Source organism: Pleurodeles waltl, chromosome 7 (assembly GCF_031143425.1).
Source record: "Pleurodeles waltl isolate 20211129_DDA chromosome 7, aPleWal1.hap1.20221129, whole genome shotgun sequence".
NCBI classification, from domain to species: Eukaryota; Metazoa; Chordata; class Amphibia; order Caudata; family Salamandridae; genus Pleurodeles; species Pleurodeles waltl.
Genome location: NC_090446.1, coordinates 1,022,479,538 through 1,022,501,540, shown reverse-complemented (window position 1 = coordinate 1,022,501,540; position 22,003 = coordinate 1,022,479,538). Strand labels below are relative to the sequence as shown.

Here is a 22,003-nt window from a genome sequence, read left to right as displayed (position 1 = left end):
AGAGTGCGACATCTCATGGGAGTTATGGTAGAATGGAAGTTATCCTTTTCTCACGTTAGCAATAAGTCTCAGTCACACATAGGCAATAAAGGAGAGGAAGGAGAGTTTTCAATATATTTATTGAATAGGCTGCAATCCACGATAACATGCATGAGCTGCAATGATTAGGATAATGCCTAACAAAATAAGTGTGATTGAAAAGACCTCCACCATATTGCAATAAACATGACATGTAAAATACCAAGCATAAAGAAGCTTATCTCTAACCCAACGAGAGCTAGGTGTGATTTACCTAATTTGCCAGTACCATGTCAATGAGAAGCGCACCCCAACCCCCTTTACCTTGGAATGAGGTCTAGGTCAGACTCGGTGGTAACACGAAGGCTAGGTCTGCATCAAAGCGATGTGCAGCACAGAGGGCATCAATAGTATCTGGTAGGAATCCCTATGATAACCTTGTCTTTGTGCGATGTATTTATAAAGATCTTGCAGGACCCCTGATGCAGGTATGTTCCCAAAGAATAGATAAGGGGCCAGGCTTGCAGAGTCAATTACAGAAACAATTCCCACCAAAAGTACACTATGTTCATGTCACACGTAAGTGGGAAAGGACATGATTTGAATACCTATGTACATCACTTAATTTTGACGCTGCTAGTGACATCTTCACAGAGAAGTACTGATAACGTAAATCAATATACTGCTCTAAATCTAAACAGAGGCAGCCATCTTAAAAGAAATAATAAAATAAGTAGGCTAAGACAGAGCAGGCTAAGTAGGTTAAAAGTCACTAGGTGACGGGGCATAGGTCTGCAAGCCAGAAGGCTAAGCTAGACTCCTGAGACCTATTAAAACTAAACAGGATCCACTATACCAGGAACTATTGTATTTTCCAGTGCTTACTTAATGTACACCTGAAAAAGGGTAAGACAAACTTTTTGTTTGAACGCACTTTGGCCTCCTGGAAATTCCCCTATACACTAACCCTGGAATATATGTAGTGTAATCATAATAGGAATGCACATGTTTGGGAGCCCACTTGTTGAGGGAATTGCCTCTCTAAGTACATGCAGACTATGGCACAAAATATAGTCTCCCCTTTAGGTTGTCTTCATTTTGGTGGTCATAAGAACCTGCATGTACCTGCCCTGGTAAAAACCTTTTGTCTTCCAGGAAGGGCAGAGGGCATCCAAACCCACACTGGGCCATATGGAGTGTATGGTAGGTTTTGCATCCCTGTCCACAGACACTAGCTAGCTCAAAACATGTTAGGATATCTTGCCTGTGACTGTCCCTATACACACCATCGTCACCTCTAAAGTAGTGGGCTTTGTTTTGGCAATTCACAAAGTATAGCCTGATCAGAATGTTGGGGCTAGGTCTCCAAAATACTTATATCTTTAAACCGATGAGCTCTCGCTACCCCAAACTACTGCCTACTTCCTCTCCAATGAAGGATAGATGAGGATGCCGTCTTCTTTTCCTGGCAGGTAAGATTTTTACAAGATGGCACACCTTGACATTCACCTTGAATTTCCACAAGTACCAATCAAAATACCCAAGAGCTGCCCCCCACTGCTACTTCCCTATATTTGCTTGGACTTAGAGGCTCACAGAAAGTCTCGGATTAGGACCTTGAGTTGCTCTTTTACTCAAGTCTCCAACACAGGAAACATAATTAGCAACGAGGTCAATGCAACGCTATGCATTAACCACGCTGACATTACCACGCATATGTGTTTACTACGCATGCGTTTAGCACACATATGCGTGGTAACGGCAGAGAGAGCAGCCTGGGTGGGACAGGAAGGAGTAGCGACCAGAGGAGAGAAAGGTAAGTGGGGCCGGGGTTGGTGTAGGTTTAAGGACAGGGTCAGAGGGTAGGGGTAATTTTTAGGATAGGGTGGGGAAGGTTTTAGGGTATGGCGTCGGGGTAGTTTTTATGACAGGGTAGCTTTTAGGGTGGGATGGGGAGTTGGGATAATTTGGAGGACAGGATGGGGTAGGTTTTTAGGACAGGGCAGCTTTTAGGGTTTAGGATGGGGAAGTTTTTAGGACAGGGTAGGTTTTAGGGTGGGGTGGGGTAGTTTTTAGGACAGGGCGGGGTAAGTTTTAGGACAGGGTAGGGTAGCTTTTAGGGTGGGTCAGGGTAGTTTTCAGGTCAGGGCAGTGTAGGGCTTAGGGTAGGTGATCAGGGTAGTTTTTAGGACAGGGTAGGTTTTAGGGTGGGGTAGTTTTTAGGACAGGGCGGGCTAAGTTTTAGGACAGGGAAGGGTAGCTTTTAGGGTGGGTCAGGGTAGTTTTCAGGTCAGGGCAGGGTAGGGCTTAGGGTAGGTGATCAGGGTAGTTTTTAGGGCAGGGTGGGGAGTTTTTAGGACAGGGTAGATTTTAGGGTTTGGGGTGGAGGGAAAGGGAGGGGTCGTTTTCAGGGTTTAAGGCAGGGAGGAGTAGGTTTAGGACATGGCAGGGTAGGTTTTAGGGCTTAGGGCGGGGTAGTTTTTAGGACAGGGTGAGGGAGGTTTTAGGACAGGGTAGGTTTTAGGATTTAGGGTGGGGGGGGTCGGGTGGTTTTTAGGCCAGGGTGGGGTCGGTTTTAGGACAAAGGAGCGTAGCTTTTAGGGTTTAGGGCAAAGGTGGGGGTCGGTAGTTTTTAGGACAGGGCGGGGAGGTTTGAGGGTTCAGGGTGCGGGCGAGGGGCGGAGTAGTTTTTAGGACAAGGCAGAGTAGGTTTTAGGACAGGGAAGGGTAGCTTTTAGGGTGGGAGTGGGAGGGAGGGTCATTTTTAGGGAAGGGTAGGTCTTAGGACAGGGCGTTTAGGGCGGGGGCTCAGGGTAGTTTTCAAGACAGGATGGGGTAGTTTTTCGGACAGGATAAGTTATAGGGTTGATGTAGGCCTTAGAACAGGGCAGGGTAGCGTTTAGGGTTCAAGAGAGGGGGTTGGGTAGTTTTTAAGACAGGGTGTGGTAGGTTTTAGGACAGAGCAGAGTCGTTTGTAGAGTTTAGGGTGTGGATCGGGTAGTTTTTAGGAGAGGGCAGGGTAGGTTTTAGGGTGGAGGGTCGGGTAGTTTTTGGGACAGGGAGAGGTAGTTTTTAGGACACAGTAAGTTTTATGGTGTAGGGCAGGGGGTCGGGTAGTTTTTAGGACAGGGTGGGGAAGGTTTTAGGGTTTAGGGCAGAGGGGTAAGGTAAGTTTTTAGGACAGGGTGGGTTCATTTTTAGGGCAGGGTAGATTTTATGGCAGGGTGGATGTCAGGTACGTTTTAGGGCGGGCGGGGTAGGTTTTAGGAAAGGGAAAGGAAAGCTTTTAGGGCGGAGTAGGTTTTAAACAGGGTAGGTTTTAGGGTTTAGGGCGGGCGGTCGGGCAGTTTTTAGGACAGGGTGGGGTAGGTTTTGGGGTTCAGGGTGGGGGCAGGAGAGTCGAGGTAGTTTTGTAGGACAAGGTGTGGTAATTTTTAGGACAGGCTAAGTTTTAGGGTTTATGGCGAGGGATCTGGGTAGATTTTAGGACAGGGCAGGATAGTTTTTGGGACAGAGTAGGGTTTAGAGTGGGGTGTCAGGTAGTTTTTAGGGCAAGTTAGGTTTTAGGGTAGGGGTCGGGGTAGTTTTTAGGACAGGGTGGGGTAGTTTTTTTAGGGTAGGGTAGCTTTTAGGGCTGGGGTAGGGTCATTTTTAGGACAGGGCAGAGTAGTTTTTTTTGTTTTCATGGTGGGGGGGTCGAGAAAGTTTTTAGGACAGGGAGGGGCAGTTTTTAGGACAGGTAGGTTTTATGATTTAGGGCGGGGTCGGGGTATTTTTAGGATAGGACGGGGCAGGATAAGCTTCAGGACAGGGCAGGGTAGCTTTTAGGGCTTGGGTGGGAGCTGGGGGTCGGGTCGTTTTTAGGACAGGACAGGGTAGGGTTTTGGGCGGGGTGGGATGAGAAGTCAGGTAGTTTTTAGGACAGGGCGGTTTAGGTTTTAAAACAAGGTCAGGTGTAGGGTGTGGGGCAGGGGAGAATTTACCATGCATGTTCCTTTACCAAACATGCCTTTACAACGAATTTCGTTGTAAATGTATGTTTGGTAAAGGTATACGTGGTAAAGACACGGTCGTTAGAGACCGTGTTGTAAAGGCATGTCTGATTTACGCATGCATTTTTCCATCACACATCCCTCCAACACCGTACAGGGCACTGTCGTGAATATGAGCAGGTGGACTGCCCTACCAGGAACAGATCTACCCTGTTCTGGAAACCGAGCTCAAGATCCAGTTGACTAAGATCTGTGTAGAGGAAGAGAGCTTGCCTCTTGGTCATGAGGACTGGCAATCCAGCTGTTCTCAGAACATGAAAAGAACGGAACCACTTGCATCACCAAAGGGGCAACTATATGCCTTGGTCAATGATGGACTGTGCCTTTTTTTAGTACCTGCATGCACTTTGCTAAAACTTTGCCTGAGCCGTTTTCACCTTTCCAGAAATGCATGTTTTTCCCCCTTAACCCTCAACCATTCTCAAGTGTCTCTTTGACAAGACCTGGCACCCAAAAGATAGATTATTTGACCTATCATCCTATGACTTAAAGATCCAGAGGTATTTTCATCTGAAGGTGGAGTACCATAAAATACAGTAGGAACCTAACCAGAACAAGGATACAAACTGAGGGGTGTGCCCGTGTAACCCCAACCACCTGGGCTATAAACAATCTATGAAAATAAGGTGTAAAAATGGGAATCACTTACAACACAATCAAATTAAGTACAATAAGACATTCAATTCTTATTGAAGCATGAATCAATCAACCAAATTCATTGAATGTACAAAGTTAGTGTTGCCATTATACATTATATCCAAAGGAACTCCCTGAAAACAAATCTGTTACATTTAACACAAAACACATATATTATATACACATCATTAACAGAAAGTCCTTTCTCTCTTGTCTCCTCTCAATAACTAATTTGGCAGGTGTTTAAAAGTTAAGTCAGTGCAATATACCACCAGGAGAATTAGAACACAACGGGGGGGTCATTATGACATTGGCAGTACCACACCGACCACCACAGCGGACGTCACTTGCCCGCCTGTGGTATTATGACCCCGCCTACCGCCATGGTTTTCGTGGCTTCCTTACCGCCACGAAAACCAAGGCAGTAGGCACTATCAGCAAAAGGGAATCTGTTCTCTGTCACTGATAGGGGTCACCCCCCCATGTTTCCCCCGCACCTCCCTTCCTCTTCAGACCCCCCCCTTCATACACCCCCTCCCTTCACCAATGCATACACCCGTACACACAGCTGCCAAACTCCTTAGTAGGGCCTCAAGCCTCCTAGTAAGCTTTTCTTGTATTTTGAGCTCGGGACTACTTGCTAATATAGGGTTCTTTGTTCTTGCGGGCGCTTTCAGCCTTTTATTCCAGCATGGCTGTGTGAGGATCCTTTACAGCACATGGCCCACTAAACCGCCCCACGTCCCAGGGTGCCGGACTCCTTGGTAGGGGCACAAGCTTCTAGTAAGCTTGTCTTTTTTGGTGCATGGGACTTTCTGCCCATATTGGCAGTATTAACAAAATGTTCTTTGTCCTCAGGATGCCACGAATTAACAAAACCTGAATGCCTCCCTGTTAGAAATGGGGTTTTTGGTTGGCAGTCAGGTTACCCCCAGTCCAAGCAAAAGCCCTCACTCTAGTCAGGGTAAGTCACACACAATCCAAGATTATCCTGTGCCCACCCTCTGGTAGCTTGGCACGAGCAGTCAGGCTTAACTTAGAAGGCAATGTGTAAAGTATTTGTGCAATAAATCATACAATACCACCATATAGCACCACAAAAATACACCACACAGTGTTTAGAAAAATATATGATATTTATCAGGATAATTGTAGGTCAAAAAGAATAAAGTAGCAATGGGAAATTGTAGAAGTATCACTGAAAAGTGATATAAAGTGTCTTAAGTCTTTAGAATATAAACAAAGTCCCTTTTAAGCACAAGTACCTGGTTGGGAGTGGAAAAATCTCCTCAGAGGGCCACAAGAGAAGAGGTGCGTGGAAAAAGGGTGTGTGCGTCGATTTCTCCCAAGCACACACGGACTTGCGTCGTTATTTTCCACGCGGGGAAGTCGGGCGTCGCTTTCCGGCGCGTGGACAGTCTCTTTCTGTGGATCGCGGGGATTACCAGATGTCCCGGGTCTGTGCGTGGATTTTCCTGCTTGTTCTCCGGCTGCGCGTCGGTCTGCGGGGCTGCGCGTCGAAATTACGATCTCACGGCAGGCGTTGCGTCGATTTCTCCTCTAGACTTCGATCTGCGGGGCTGCGCGTCGAAATTACGATCTCACAGCAGGCGTCGCGTCGATTTCTCCTCTAGAGGTCGGGCGGCGTTGTCCTTGCAAGGCCGTGCGTCGGATCTTTGATCGTCCCCAGAGCGTTGCGTCGATCAGCGTCGGTGTGCAGCGTTTTTCTCGCCGCGAAACAAGCTGTGCGTCGAAATTTTCGGCGCACGGAGCGTCCAAGTAAAAGAGAGAAGTCTTTTTGGTCCTGAGACTTCAGGGAACAGGAGGCAAGCTCTATCCAAGCCCTTGGAGAGCACTTTCACAGCCAGACAAGAGTTCAGCAAGGCAGCAGGGCAACAGCAAGGCAGCAGTCCTTTGTAGAAAGCAGACAGGTGAGTCCTTTGAGCAGCCAGGCAGTTCTTCTTGGCAGGATGTAGTTTCTGGTTCAGGTTTCTTCTCCAGCAAGTGTCTGATGAGGTAGGGCAGAGGCCCTGTTTTATACCCGAATGTGCCTTTGAAGTGGGGGAGACTTCAAAGAGTGGCTAAGAAGTGCACTAGGTCCCCTTTCAGTTCAATCCTGTCTGCCAGGGTCCCAGTAGGGGGTGTGGCAGTTCTTTGTGTGAGAGCAGGCCCTCCACCCTCCCAGCCCAGGAAGACCCATTCAAAATGCAGATGTATGCAAGTGAGGCTGAGTACCCTGTGTTTGGGGTGTGTCTGAGTGAATGCACAAGGAGCTGTCAACCAAGCCCAGCCAGACATGGATTGTAAGGCACAGAAGGATTTAAGTGCAAAGAAATGCTCACTTTCTAAAAGTGGCATTTCTAGAATAGTAATATTAAATCCGACTTCACCAGTCAGTAGGATTTTGTATTACCATTCTGGCCATACTAAATATGACCTTCCTGCTCCTTTCAGATCAGCAGCTGCCACTTCAACAGTGTATGAGGGCAGCCCCAATGTTAGCCTATGAAGGGAGCAGGCCTCACAGTAGTGTGAAAACGAATTTAGGAGTTTTACACTACCAGGACATATAACTACACAGGTACATGTCCTGCCTTTTACCTACACAGCACCCTGCCCTAGGGGTTACCTAGGGCACACATTAAGGGTGACTTATATGTAGAAAAAGGGGAGTTCTAGGCTTGGCAAGAACTTTTAAATGCCAAGTCGAAGTGGCAGTGAGACTGCACACACAGGCCTTGCAATGGCAGGCCGGAGACAAGGAAAAGGGGCTACTTAAGTGGATGGCACAACCAGTGCTGCTGGCCCACTAGTAGCATTTAATTTACCAGCCCTATGCACATAAAGTGCACCTTATTAGGGACTTATAGGTAAATTAATAGTCCAATCAGGTATGATTCCAGGTTACCATGTTTTAGGGGAGAGAGCATATGCACTTTAGCCCTGGTTAGCAGGGGTAAAGTGCGCAGAGTCTATAAACCAGCAAAAACAGTGTCCAAAAAGTGGAGGGAGGCAGGGAAAAAGTTAGGGGTGACTACCCTAAGGCTGTCAGGTCTAACACTCCCCCCCTCTGTTTGTTTACATTGCGGCCTCTACAATCCAATATGGGTGGCCAGGAACCATCAGATCACGTGATCTGGTAGAACGCTCTTCGTTAGCCTGCGATTTTAAACCAGCGTCTTCAGTACACATCAATGACTGTGGAGCATGGTCCGGCTGTCCCTAGGGTGTTTTTCAGCTCTGCACAGGTCCTGAAGTAAGTTTTATGGGCACTTTAGCAGTGGCTAGGTATATGGGCTAGTTGTATCCCCTTTGGTGACTGGACTGTGTGCTTTAGTGGCTTCCATGATGGTACCACAATGTTGATGTTCTTTGAAGCAGATTAGGTTAGGCCCCTGCTCTATAGTAAAATGTTAGATTGATTCCCGTTTTGGTAAACTTTTTTACTCGATTTTGTTTGACTTTTTAATGGAGGTGATTCACGATAGATCGAGTGTTTCAATGTTCACTCAGGAGTTCTCACACTTTCACCTATAGGGTTCTCTTAGGCAAGCATGCCCTTTTATTGATAGTGCATGGCCGCACCAGGGTTCCTCACTTTTCCTAAGCATGGCTGATTGGTCCTCCGTGAGTTTTATGGTGGTCAATGTGTAGGCTAGGCATATGTCCATGGTAAATATTTTTCATTTGGGATTTTTTATATTTTGTTACAGGCAATAGGCCTCTTGTCATTTCAATTCCGCCCTGAGATGGCTCACAATTTGATAATGACTAAACGCCTCAACTGTATTCGAAGGAGTCTATTACATATGAATCTATTTTGTGTTAAATGTAACATAGATTTGTTTTCAGGGATTGTGGTGTCCCTTTGGATATTATGTAAAATGCATTAAATGTATTTGCTTTATTGGTTCATGCTTCAATAAGGGTTGAATGTCTTACCGTATTTAATCTGATTGTATTGTAATTAATCAGAACAGGGAGGCAATATCTAATCCCTGCTGGTGTAAACCAATTCCCTAAGTGCCACAACACTGGAAAAATAAGCGCTCATGAGAACTAATTGGGAAGTTCTTTAAATACTGAGGAAGTATAAGCGCAGTTCCTTTTATGACTGCATCCTTGAAGGAGGCCTACTTCTCACAACCTTTTTAATTCAAGCCCAGGCCAACCTTATTGCTATTGTTTCGATTGACCCAGCAGGGCTACAACTATCTGTTTTTCATTAATTGTCAGCATGTCTTGCACAACCTAAATACTTTCAGTTACATCAGTGGGCCGTAAATAATGTGCAATTCTATAGAAGCTTATTAGAGGCATTTGGTAAAGGGGTATAGGCTATCAAGCTTTCAAGTATCCTTCATTGGTGCTGATGATCCTATCACAGTCCTCCTCTGCGTTTTTATTCTCCCTTTATTTCTGTTACACATCATTTTACTGCTTTTGTATTCTCAAATGCTTATCTTCAAAAGAAAATCATTTATTGTAAGAAAGAAATACAACCTCTGGATTCGAATCTACCAGATTAATTTCCGCCATCAAACAGATCCATGGTGGTATAAATTCAACCATTAGATTTTCACCTGGGTTCCGCATTTCCTCCATCAACTGGAACATTTCCCATAATCATTAAACTGTAAATTAAAGTTGTTTTTCTCTAAATCTCGGATTACTGCAGAAGTGTGTTTGTACGATCCCATTTAGGAGCATGCCAGTACTACAGAGAAAAGATGCAACTGTACCATTAAAAGCATGGCAAAGAGAAGTGCAGACAATGCACAATCGAAACAGTCCAGCAGACTGGCACAACCAATTGTTCTGCAGAGAATTAGGGTGCAATCCAGCTATGGTATGGAAGATCGAAAGAAAGGTGCTGGCATTCTCGGAATAAGGGAAAGCAGATACAATGAGAACTGATATGCTGCTAGTTAATATATCAACAGCCCAGATGAGAATTGCTGGTAAGTTACTGGAGGCCCAACTTGGCTCTGAATGGTGACTAGTCGATGCACAAGTTCCTGCAGGAAATGAAGAAATTAGCCTTCAGCCAGCTAACACTGCAAAGCTGTTCGTTATAATTTATTTACAATCAGCCATCTGAGAATGTGCCTCCCACCTCCCATTGAAATGTAAGGTACAGGGACAACCAGCACTTACGAAACTGTGGGGACCTTTGTTAAGCTCCTGTTCTGACAAGAGGACATTCCTTGACTCTTCTCGGAGGAGGGAAACTGTGCCCCAGCCTAACTGGCTGGGCTCTTTGAATCAGGAGGATGCAATGACTGATGGTGGAACTTGCCAGACAAAATCAACTTGTTAATATAAGCTGCTGTTTCCCTCCACCTTGTTGAACACCTTTTCGACCACAGCCTTGATGTGTGCTGGCCCTTCTGCTGTTTGTACTTGCAGAACATAAAGCTGAGTGCATCCCTTTTCCTCCTGGTTAGCAACAAACCCAAATGCCCATGTTGGTGGCATTGGTTGATGCTCTGCTGACCTACAGTGCTTATGTTGAAATAGCCCACCTGGAAGCCTCCAGTCAATTCAAGTATTGCAGAGGCGCAGAGACAGCTCCCTCAAACCCACTGTACACCTCATCAGAAACGTAAAGTAGGATGTTGCAGAAAACACCCTGTACAAGTGCAAGTGATATGAACAGTCTGCTGATCAAGCAAACTCTCTCCATTCCTCCCTGAATGCAATAAGCATGCTCTGGAAACTTTGAAACACTGCCTTCATTACTTTGAACGTTACTAGGTACACTTTCAATCATATGCCATTGCATTTGCTATCGATGTCTTGCTTTGTGAGATTGAAAATATTAAGGATATAAACACTACACATTATCAACACACAACACAGAAACAATCGTGTCTGCAGAAATTCAAATCCAGCTAGTTATCTTAGTTGCCTCTAAACATTGCTTAACACTTAAAACAGTTCTGTAACTGTACTTTTGTGATACTGTGATTTTAATTTCGGAACTGTAACTATAATATAGCCTTATAGCCTGCCATTAAAGAAGGCGAGGGCCTTTAACAAGGGAGCAGGACTTTATTGCCCGTATAGCCCAGCTATGGAGGGCTATTAAAACATTTTGCCACCAGAGGGCAGAATTTTCTAATAAATAAAACAAAGGCCTCATGGGGCCCAAGGTGATTAAAATCCCGTCGGACTCCGTGAAACCTTTGTTTACAAAAGCTGTGAACAAAAACTTTGGCATGTTGGAGCTCTGGGCTTTACCGGCCATTAGAAGCCTGGATCACTTCATTGTGTTTAATGGAGCTCCCAACATTCCAATATTCTAACTCAGTTTACATATTCGTGAGTTATTATAAAAGTGTTGTGTTCCTATAGCTGTGGCTAGACATAGCCATCTTTTTTGCAACCTTCAGAATTGCATTGCATTGTACCTCAATTAGCTCTACTTAACTTCCCTTGTGCACTTCCTTGACTGCTCATCCATGTTTACCTAAAGAGTCAAGAAGCCACAGTTAGCCTAACTTTCCATCACAGACCCAGATCCCAGGTCAGTGCGGAAACCTAGTATTCCCACATTTTGAGACGGACCATGGAGGTGTGTGCTCTGGAGAAAAACAGAAAGAAAAGGAGAAGAAGAAGAAAGAGTGTTTGTTTTGGAAGTTTGTACTGCTGCTACAGTCTTGTTAATGAAGATTGATACAACCTTGATATAGAAAAGTCAAAACATTTCGCTTTGTGAATGTTTGTTGATCTGCTTTTTATGTTCCAAAAATTATTTCTATACAGGGTACAGTCTGTCACGTAGGCATTTTATTAGTCCCATTTTAAATATATAAAAACAAACATTTACCTAATTCTACAATTATTCTCATTATTCACTATTATGATATACAGAGATGAGCAGAATCTTAACTGCGATTCAAGTGCAATAAAGACTCAGAAATAATTCTACATGTAAAAAGCACAACAGTTCAATATGTTGAAGTCAAAGATGCACTTTTAGACATATACTTCAAATTAACTTTATACCTGTATGCTGGTCTTCTTGGTCCTGCACTTAACCAGGTAGTTCTTGTACAGGAGAGCTTTGGTCTGTCGCCAGACTTTTGCATCTTTAACCAAAACAGAGGCCATGTCTGATGAGCCGTTGCTCCCTTGAGAGAAGTAAACATAACAACAAACAATTAACCAGACGAAAATATGTAAACGTAAAACATTATATAATTTCCAAAAAATTATGTCAAATTGGTGCATTTTTCTATTTGAACCTTTAATGAATTGCTGCGTTTTACTCTAATATTTCATCATACTTTGATGCCTGAAACATTTAAAGTCTGCTCTGTGCAGGACCATTACACTTCATCTAACACAAATGAGGCAAACAAAGCAGAGATCAGTTAGTCAGACAAAAATGCCCTCACAAAAACTGAATTTAGATAGATGCAAATTTTAAGGCGCAAAATCACATGGCTTGTTGGAGCAGCACAGTTAAAATCTCTATGGTAGGCACACGTGGGATGCTGGTGTAGGAAGAACAGGAACACATCATATACGTCACACACATACAAACATAAATTCCCAAACCCCAACCCAAACATTTTAGGCTAGGGATAGTTGTAAACCAATGTACGTAGTGAAAGGCTTAATACATGACATGCTAAAAAAGACAGACTGTGGGTTCAATAGAAACGGCAGGTCATATTTAGGACAAACAAACACTTATTACTTAGGAAACTTATACACATGCTGCATTCTTAAGTTAGCTGTGCTGAAACACACAAGAGGCCCAAGCCACATTAAACAGAGTTTTTCTTTGGAGCTGCACCAGCTGTCGCTTTCAAAATCTTCACTTTGCACAAACAGAGTGGAACAAAAAGGTGTATCCTGCCTTAGCGCAAGGGTCCTAAAAACCACAAGTCACTCATATGTTGGTGAGGGGAACTGTGCAAGGGTCAGATAATCATTTGCACAAGGCAGGGCTACCATCATGTAACATATAATCACTTGTCGTGCAGAAAGATAGAGATGCTGAATGACGTCAATGTTACTTACCCACCCATGAGGCGACCAATAATCGTGCAAGTGCTCTTTTCGAGAGGTACCTCTCCCCTATTATCTTATCTGTACTGCTTGTTCTTGCTTACGTCAATGCTGAACTTCTGAACATAGTTTTTTGTGGTTTTTACAGTATAAATACCACTGCTTGTGAACTAGAACTTTGAACTTCAGGTATGGCCTCTATGTTGATAATACCTGTCGTTCCCAGCTGAAAAACGATTAAACCTATATTACTTTGTCAAATTGATCCGTCTTATTTTATTAACAGATTTCCTTCTAACATATTGGCAAGCCAGCCAGGAGCTCTACTATAATCTCACCAACTGCTGGACTGGGGGCCCTGTCTGTATCCACAAGGTGGTTTGCACACTTTTTAAAGAGGTAAGGGAGATGCCAACATTTAATTAAAGATCTCTGATTTCGTGGGGACGGATAGGACTCAGGTGTTTGGCATAAGGTGGACAAAGTACGAGGTCTGTTCCTTTTATTTTATAAAGACATTTACAATTTTGACACTGTAATGTATAGAATTTTGGTGTTTGCATGCAAGATTGTGCATGAATTGATACAATATTAAGGGATCCCAGTGGTAAGTCCGGAAGATACAGGGAACTTGACTAAGTAGTCAAAAGTGGTCAAGAGTAGTGTTGGACTTGAGGCTGATCAATCAGTGTATATTCTAAAGAACACTCAAGTCAACCTAACCCAGACCTTAAGTCTGAAAGTCACAATTTGTAGTTGCAAATAGTGAAAAGTTGTCCCCTCTATGAACCCGGAGGGAAATGACCAGTAGTATTTTGTTTGCCCTAGTATAAAATTAAGAATTACTGTGTATGTATATGCATGTATAGATAGAAATATGGCCACATAATAATGTCAATATATAAGTTTATGTTTTTTAGTGTATAATTTAGGAATAAGTATCATACCTCCTATTCTTATGAAGGTTAAGTTATAACCGTATACTCAAAAGTAAAGTAATGGACTGGACTGAGCAAATGTCCCAAAAAGTAAACTAATTAATTCCACATCCCTGAATTCATTATTCATTTTTATAACGGTCAGGCTGTTGCCCTCTGCAACAGAACTGACCTTAGTAGACCAGCAATATCAATACCATAGAATCATTTTTTTAAAGTCAGAAGTTTATGAATGCCTAGATATTTATAGTATATCACCTCTAGGCCTTAAAAGAACCTACACTGACATAAGAGAAATGCCCATTAGACAATTATAAATATTTATTCAAAGAACTAATACAAGGACGTTGTCCTCCAAGTTAAATGTAGTGTAGTAGCCTCATGAACCCCATAACAAATACTGACACTACTAACTATTACCCCCATTATGAAACTATAGAGCCTCAAGATTGGAGGCTAGATGAATAATTAAACAGTATAGACTGGGACATATACACATATCTTGTGGGTATGCAAATAGAAGAAGAATTATCAGCTACTATACATGCAAATATATTTAACTACCTTTCAGATAGTTGTGAACAGGACCTTTGCATATTTAGAATAAAAGAGTTTGTTTTGAAATCTACAAAACCTGTTGCAGTTGTCTTTCCAAAAGTGAGGCACCCCTTTGAAGGCCTCTAAAATATTCTGTTTTATTTTTCATGTGTGACACTGTTGCCACCTTGTGGCCGGAAAGTGAATCTATTGAAGTCACTGCAATGTTTCAGTAGAACAATGGGCAACAGTCATGTGAATTTCCTGCAATTATAGCAGGCTCATATTTCGCATTAGACCTCCTACTATATGCATTCATTAGGGACCTCCCATTGTGGAATTTAGGATATGAGTAACTTATAAACATGTATATATATCACAATAACACTATTGTTTGTTGTGTCAGGCAAACAAACCACTTAGGCCACACATAAATGCACCTACCTAATATATATATATAAATGAACAAAGTCTTTCAGAGATTAGGGATATCTATATCTGATGTTCACCTTCACAGCCTAATAAACAGTTTATGTGAAGCCTGGAAATACCCCAGGAAGTAAATAGAAGTGCATTTAGAGTGTAAACCATACAGTACAAAAGATTAAGGCCGTCATTATGACCTTGGCGGGCGGCTAAACCGCCCGCCAAGATCTGACAGCCAATGCGGCCGAACCCCCGCCGCGGTCATTATGAGATCCCTGCTGGGCCGGCGGGCGGAAACCTGGTTTCCGCCCGCCGGCCCAGCAGGGATCTCGGCCGAAACATATGAGCCGGCTCCAAATGGAGCCGGCGGTGTTGCGACCGTGCGACGGGTGCAGTTGCACCCGTCGCGCTTTTCACTGTCTGCATAGCAGACAGTGAAAAGCTGCATGAGGCCCTGTCAGGGGGCCCCTGCACTGCCCATGCCAGTGCCAGTGCCAGTGGCATGGGCAGTGCAGGGGCCTGCGACTCCCCGTACCGCCAGCCTTTTCCTGGCGGTTCAAATAGCCAGGAAAAGGCTGGCGGTAGAGGGACTCGTAATCCCCTGGGCAGCGCGGTCGTAATGACCAGGGAAGCACCGCCAGCCTGTTGGCGGTACTTCCGTCATTTCAGCCCTGGCGGTCTTGTACCGCCAGAGTTGTAATGACCTCCCAAGTTCACTAAACAGACATGGGGTCTCCTTTAGAACACATGGTTAAAGTGTTCTCAGGAGACAAGGACAGGATAGGAAAATACTGTAAGGAATGGCACAAAGCAACATTAAAAAGTGCACATGTGGCCCAAAGAGGGCACATTTGATAATACAACAATAGAACACATGGCCACCTTCCTACAGAGTAAATTCAAAGTAAGTAAACTAGAGAAAAGGAAGATCACACTGGACCTATGGAGGGTCTTTTGTGAAACAAATATGAATGAGTCAAATACATAGCCTCAGACCCTCCCTTCGGCTCCTCCACCCCCCTATCAAGACGTGTAATTAAGGTTAGGCAGTGCAAAGGTACAGGGCATGTACACAATGCAACCTGGTGCCCCACACTCACTACCCACCTCTTCACATCCCCCTGCTGTGGGATATACAGACCCCAAGTATAGCCCACCATTAGAATCTTTTTCTGAACATAGAGAATATGTTCACCCATCTCCATGTCCTCAAATGGCCAGTACACCACGGGAAATGTTGGGTGGGGACAGTACTAAATACATAGGGACAGTAGATGCCACATTTACACTTCATTTGGAGGACGAGATGTCTCCCACTAGGAAAAATGAAGGTATACCTAATAAGGGGTCAAGAGATACACAGAGAATGGATGGGGCTAGAAAAAAGAAAGGTGTTTTGCAAAAACCAAGTAACAACATTAAAAATGAGACAAGAAGGTTAGCTTACACAACAGAAAGTCCTCCCACAGAGTGCTGGAGGTTCATGCACCCAGGGGCAGAGGAGAATAGTGTACGCAAGGGGGGTCACAGTGCAGGAAGATGGACCAGTAGACCAAAGAGCGATTCGGGAAAAGGAGGAAGGGCCCTTGAGGCAGTCAAGGGCCCTCACTGGGCCACAAATGATTGAACAACAAGGACTAGAGGACACAGTTTCCACACACAGCAGCTTAGGTGAAGAAGATTTTGATTTAGAAAAATCCTACAAAGGATCCTAGGGGGCATTAGATGACATCACTGAACATGTTAAAAGAATGTCCCTTCTTGAGGACCATAACAGGGAACAGTCACAACATACCTGTGAGGGAGAAAAAAACAATAAGACAGGACAGACTTTACAAAAGAAGCCAAGAGAATTACAGAGATTAGTATTTGATGGGGCGCATGCACACCCATATGAGAGAAAGGGAACATTTGATATGGCAGGAAAAATGACACTGAGGAAAGACATGGCACATGCATTCCCTGTATGCTTTGGCAATAACTTGACGACCAATGAAATAGTAGCTCAGTATGAAAATAGTTGGTATAATATTATCCCTTTTACTGACATCCGAGCAGGTTGGACAGAAGGATTGGCATCATAGATGACACCATGGCCGCAAGAGGGTTCCTTTGAACCCCGAGACATGGCTAATGCAGAAATGTGCATTTTTCAGGGCACAGGGGATCCTTACTGGGATTATTCCTATATGCAGAAAAGTCTAAGAGTGTGGCAGAATTATGCTTGTAAGTATGGCTATTGTCACCCTACTGGCAATAGGACTACAGTCCTGTCACAACTGCCCTTGATATTCAAGAGCCCAGGGGCACCTCAGTATGTACCATGGCCCCAGATGGACAAAGAAAATCTTATAGAACAGTTGCCACAACTTGCTGAGGGCGCAGGAAATGGATAACAGCTCTGGAAAAACATACCGCAGGGATTACTCTTGCAATAGGGGACATTAAGAGTTTACTAAGTTCCCTTATAGGAGATGAGACAGACCTACTGTTCACAAAGGCAGGAGTAAAGGATGTGACATTGACCAACCCAGAAGTACCCTTCAGGTCACACACCAGTTGCATATTTTAGTGGCCTACTTGATTCTGTCATGAAAAGTCATTACCCTTGCGAACAAGCACTAGCCACAGCAGCCTTTGCAGTAGAGAAAAGTGCCCCCATTGTCATGGGTGCACCTCTGACACTGTATGCTGAACATGCGGTTTGCAATAATTCAGAAAGCTAAAACAACACTAACAACACGGAGGCTACGAGATAATATTATCACTACCATCCTTGAAGGTGGTTAAATGCCACATAGTCAATCCTGCTACCTTCTTTGCACACCCCATTTCAGACACTGACGATGATGCCCATGATTGTGCCACATATACTCCAGGTGAGTGTAGCCAAGCAACAGAAGATCCCATTCCAGGTAGTGTTGTATATTTTGTGGATGGGTCTTCCCCAATAGATCAGGACACAGGGGTAAGACATACAGGTGCTGCAGTGGTCACAGCGATGCAGCACAACTCTTTAGACACACTGCAGATAACCAAACAGATAACTTTGCCATCTCAATATTCAGCCCAGGCTGCTGAATTAGTAGCTTTAGTGGCAGCCCTCAAACAAGGGGAAGGAGAAACAATAACAGTATACTCTGATTCAGCCTATGTCACTCTAACAGTGCATTCCAGCATTATGCGGTGGAACAGACATGGATTTCCCAACTCTGATGGAAGCCCTGTCATGCACCGCCCCCTTTTAGAGGACTTGATACAAGCTTTAACACTGCCACATACAGTTGCAGTAGTGAAATGCGCAGCCCACACTAATGCTCAGGATTTTGTGCCCCATGGAAATACCCTGGCTGACTGGGCAGCCAAAGATGCAGCAACACGCCCTCTTAGTGACACACATACCACAGTTTTGTTAGCTAGTGAAACATTGACATCTTCAGACCCTTTGAATGCATCCAGACATTACACAGAGACAACTCATCTGCATATAAGAGAGATACAAGAAAATACACCAGAGCATGAGAAACAGTTGTGGGAAGCCAGAGGATGCACACAGCAGACAGGAATAGATTTAATATACAGACAAATGTCAACAGGGAAGCCTGTCATGCCCCAAGCATTCCTACTGATAGCTCTAAACCAGCTACATCTTCCTTCACATACTGCTAGAGACAATATGTCCCTCCAAATACGTCAGGATTGGTTTGTCCCTAACTTACATGAGATGATTAAAATGTACATATACACCTGCACAGTGTGCCAGCAGTATTCACCAAGTCCCACCTTTAAGGTAATAGCTTCCACAATACCTCGCCCACAAGGTCCCTTTAAGGAACTGCACATTGACTACATTGATATGATTGACAGATGCATTCATTATTGCTATCTTATAGTTGTAGTCTGCCCATTCTCAAGGTGGATTGAAGCAGGACCTTGTGTTCACTGTGATGCCAAGTCTGCTGTTAATTTTCTGATCTGTGAGGTAGTACCGGGGGGGGGGGTTGTCCCTGAGGGGATCAGATCTGACAATGGCACCCACTTCGTCAATAATGTCTTTTCTCACCTCACCACCTTGTTAGGAATAACACACAAATTGTCCTCAGCGTATCATCCGCAAAGCAGTGGAATTGTGGAGTGCCTTAATGGCATCCTCAAGAACAAAATAAGTAAACTATGTGTGACATTGAAAAAGAAATGGTTATACGGTCTCCCATTAGCACTCTTTGCTTACCCCAGGATCAGATCACCATTTGATTCCTCATCCTCATCAAATAGTGACAGGTAGAACAATGAGCACATTTGTGCCATCAACTAGACATAAGTTGGAGACTGAGAATGCAGCTGAAGTTGTACAAACTAAAAAGAATGAATACATGTCTGAGCTAACGTTGCAAAGTTCTTTTCTAAACAGGTTACACGTGCAGCCAATAAGCACACCCATGCATCTCCTGTAAAGGATCAACAAACACCGTTACCTTTGGGAACTTTAATATATATTCGCAATTTTGTAAGGAAGTGGAAAGACTGCAAATTCAATGGACGCTTCCAAGTGACAGACAGCACGACTACAGCAGTGAAAGTCCAAGGCCACAAACCATGGTACCACCTCCAGGACATTCGCCTGGCCCGACCATGCCATCCATCCCTTTGGACACCAAGCAGGAGAAAGAGGGGAGAGAACAGGAGAAGCAACTGGAGTAAAGCCTCCCTCTAAAGCTCCAATATTAGACAATTCTTATTTCCAGTTATGTATTTTATGTTTGTTTTTCCTCCTCGGTGCACTGATATTGATGTTTTTGACCTTGGATATTTTTATTTTTTTGATCCTATATCAATGCGTAGAACTGTTGATAATGGTATTGACCATCACCCTCTCCATACTGCTTTGTTTGCTAATTTGTGGTATCAGCACATGCATAGTATAGGCACATCCATGTCCAACACCAGTTGTTATGCATGCTCTGTCATCCCCCATGCTGCTGGAGTAGATAGATTGCATCTCCCTAAAGACGTATCCCCAAACATTACACATTGTCTCCTGCACCTATTTTTATGCAGAATGAGAGCACAGCTACAACCAGCTCACGTTAGTCCTGTTACTGCACTAGATAACACAACTAGATTTTACACCACCCCAGAAGTCCTACAAGTCCTGACAGGAAAACAAGAGATAATGGAAGAGATATAAAAAATGAAGAAAGCAGGGCAAAAAAGGTCTCACCCAGATTGGGTAAAGGGGTATTACGTTGAGGTATTTTTGGAAGGTCTTACCCATCATCTGAATGTAGTAACTATTTAGCTAAACCCCTGCCCCCTGCTTGCACAGGTAGGCCAGTTCTTAGTATCACAGAATGAAAATTAGTTAGTTACCTATAACTGTAGTTCTTCAGTATTGGAATCTTTCATAGATTCACATGCTTGAATCATTCCCCGTGGTCGAGATGGGAACCCCCGGTACAAATTACACAAGTAGTGTTGAAATATATTAACAAAAGGAACCTAGGCCTCTTCAACTGAACAGTCTATCAGAGTCATTTTAGGAAAAGGACCAAACTTGAGCATCCACCAATCAGACAACACCACCACCCTCTAGAATCCTCCTGAGAGAAGCTCCAGCAGCTCAGATTTTCCAAGCACAAGTGTGTTAAAGAGAGGAAAAAAGAGAGAAAGAGAGAGGAAGGTGAAAGTGAGCTTCTCCGGGGAGGTGGGTGGGTCGCATGTGAATCCAATACTAGAGAACTACAGTTACAGGTAAGTAACTAATTTTCTTACTCCAGTATTGGAACTTTCATAGATTCACATGCTTGAATCAGAGTAGAGAGCAGTACTTATGCACATTGCATCATTGTAACCAGGTATGATACAAAACACATGCATATAAAAACATATATATATATATATATATATATATATATATATCAAGGAATACTTCAAACAAATACCGTATGTCAATTCTATCATTACTTGTCTTCCTTTTCTCTACTCTCCCTCTTTTTTTTTTTTTTTTGAACAGTTCTAATTCTCTATCCGAACATGAGAGACATAAACAATGTGCATACCTGTTCTAGGATGGAGGGATAAAATAGATGGCTCACCTTCACCTGAAGAGGTTCCTGACGACTGCTTGACCCACTGCTATCTCTCCTTGAGATAGTGATTCCAAGCAGTAGTGCCTTGTAAATGTGTGGCAGCTCTTCCATGTCGCTGCTCTGCAAATGTCTTGCAGGGAAAACCCCGCGAACAGCGCTGCTGACGAAGAAACTGCCCTCGTAGAATGAGCATGTACTGATGAATGCAGAGGTTTACCCGCTGCTTGATGGCAGAATCGAATGGCTGAGGCGATCAATCTGGATATACTCTGCTTGGAGAGTGGTTGGCCTTGTCTAGGTGCACTGTATGCTACGAAAAATTGATTGGAGCGTTGAAAGGACTGAGTTCTGTCCCAGTAGAATTGAACACATCTCTTAACGTCTAAGGAGTGTAATGCTTGATTGATAGAAGAAGCAGCTCCGCAAACCAGTGTTGAGGAGGCCAGTACGGAGCTATCAATATCAGGGTGCACGGCTCTGCCTTCATCTTCGTGAGGACTCTTGGGATCAAAGGAATTGGAGGAAAGGCGTAAGCAAAGATATCTGAACAGACTATCGAAAACGCATTCCCCCAAGATCCCTTTTGGTGAAGCTTGCGAAGTACTGGAATTTGGCGTTCCACTTGTTGGCAAACAGGTCTATTGTTGGCATTCCCCACTGGGAAAAAATGTAGTCCACTATCGACTGGTCCACCTCCCACTTGTGGCAGCTCGATCTTTGTCTGCTGAGCGAGTCAGTTATCTTGTTCTCTATCCCTGGCAAATGCACAGCTGTGAGTGTGATGCCTTGCTGCAAGGCCCAATTCCAAATTCTTTGGGCTTCTTTGGAGAGGGTGAGAGATCTTGTTCCTCCTTGTTTGTTGAGGTAATGCATCGTAGTGGTGTTGTCTGTTCTTATTACTATGTGTGATCCTGCTATTTTCAGGAGAAAAGCCTGCAAAGCGAGATACACTGCTCTGAGCTCTAGCAGATTGATGTGCATCACTCTCAACTCTAGTGGCCACTTGCCACTTACTTGAAGATCCTGCAGCACGGCTCCCCAGCCCTCCAGAGATGCGTCCGTAGTGATGGTCCACGGAGCCGGACGATGTAAAAAGGAAAGGCCAATGGACAGATGATGCTTTTGAGACCACCATGTCAGGGCTTTGGCTATTGCTGGGGTTATGTGTATTCGATCTTCGAAGCTTCCCGAAACCTGGAGCCATTGACGATTTAGTTGCTCCTGTAACAGACGCATTTTTAGTCTGCAGAGAGGAACCAGAGGTATGAATGATGACATCATGCCC

At 44.0% G+C, this 22,003-nt stretch overlaps 1 protein-coding gene across 2 annotated transcripts in view; it reads right to left on the bottom strand.

The window, feature by feature from the left end:
• Positions 1-22,003, bottom strand: part of ABCA5 (ATP binding cassette subfamily A member 5) — a 1,006,180-nt gene that overhangs the window by 856,718 nt on the left and 127,459 nt on the right. For both annotated transcript variants that reach the window (XM_069199839.1, XM_069199840.1), the window contains exon 2: positions 11,718-11,842. In XM_069199839.1, coding sequence (XP_069055940.1) covers positions 11,718-11,822 — 105 coding nt within the window. In that variant the 5' untranslated portion in view covers positions 11,823-11,842. The remainder of the gene's footprint in view (positions 1-11,717; positions 11,843-22,003) is intronic.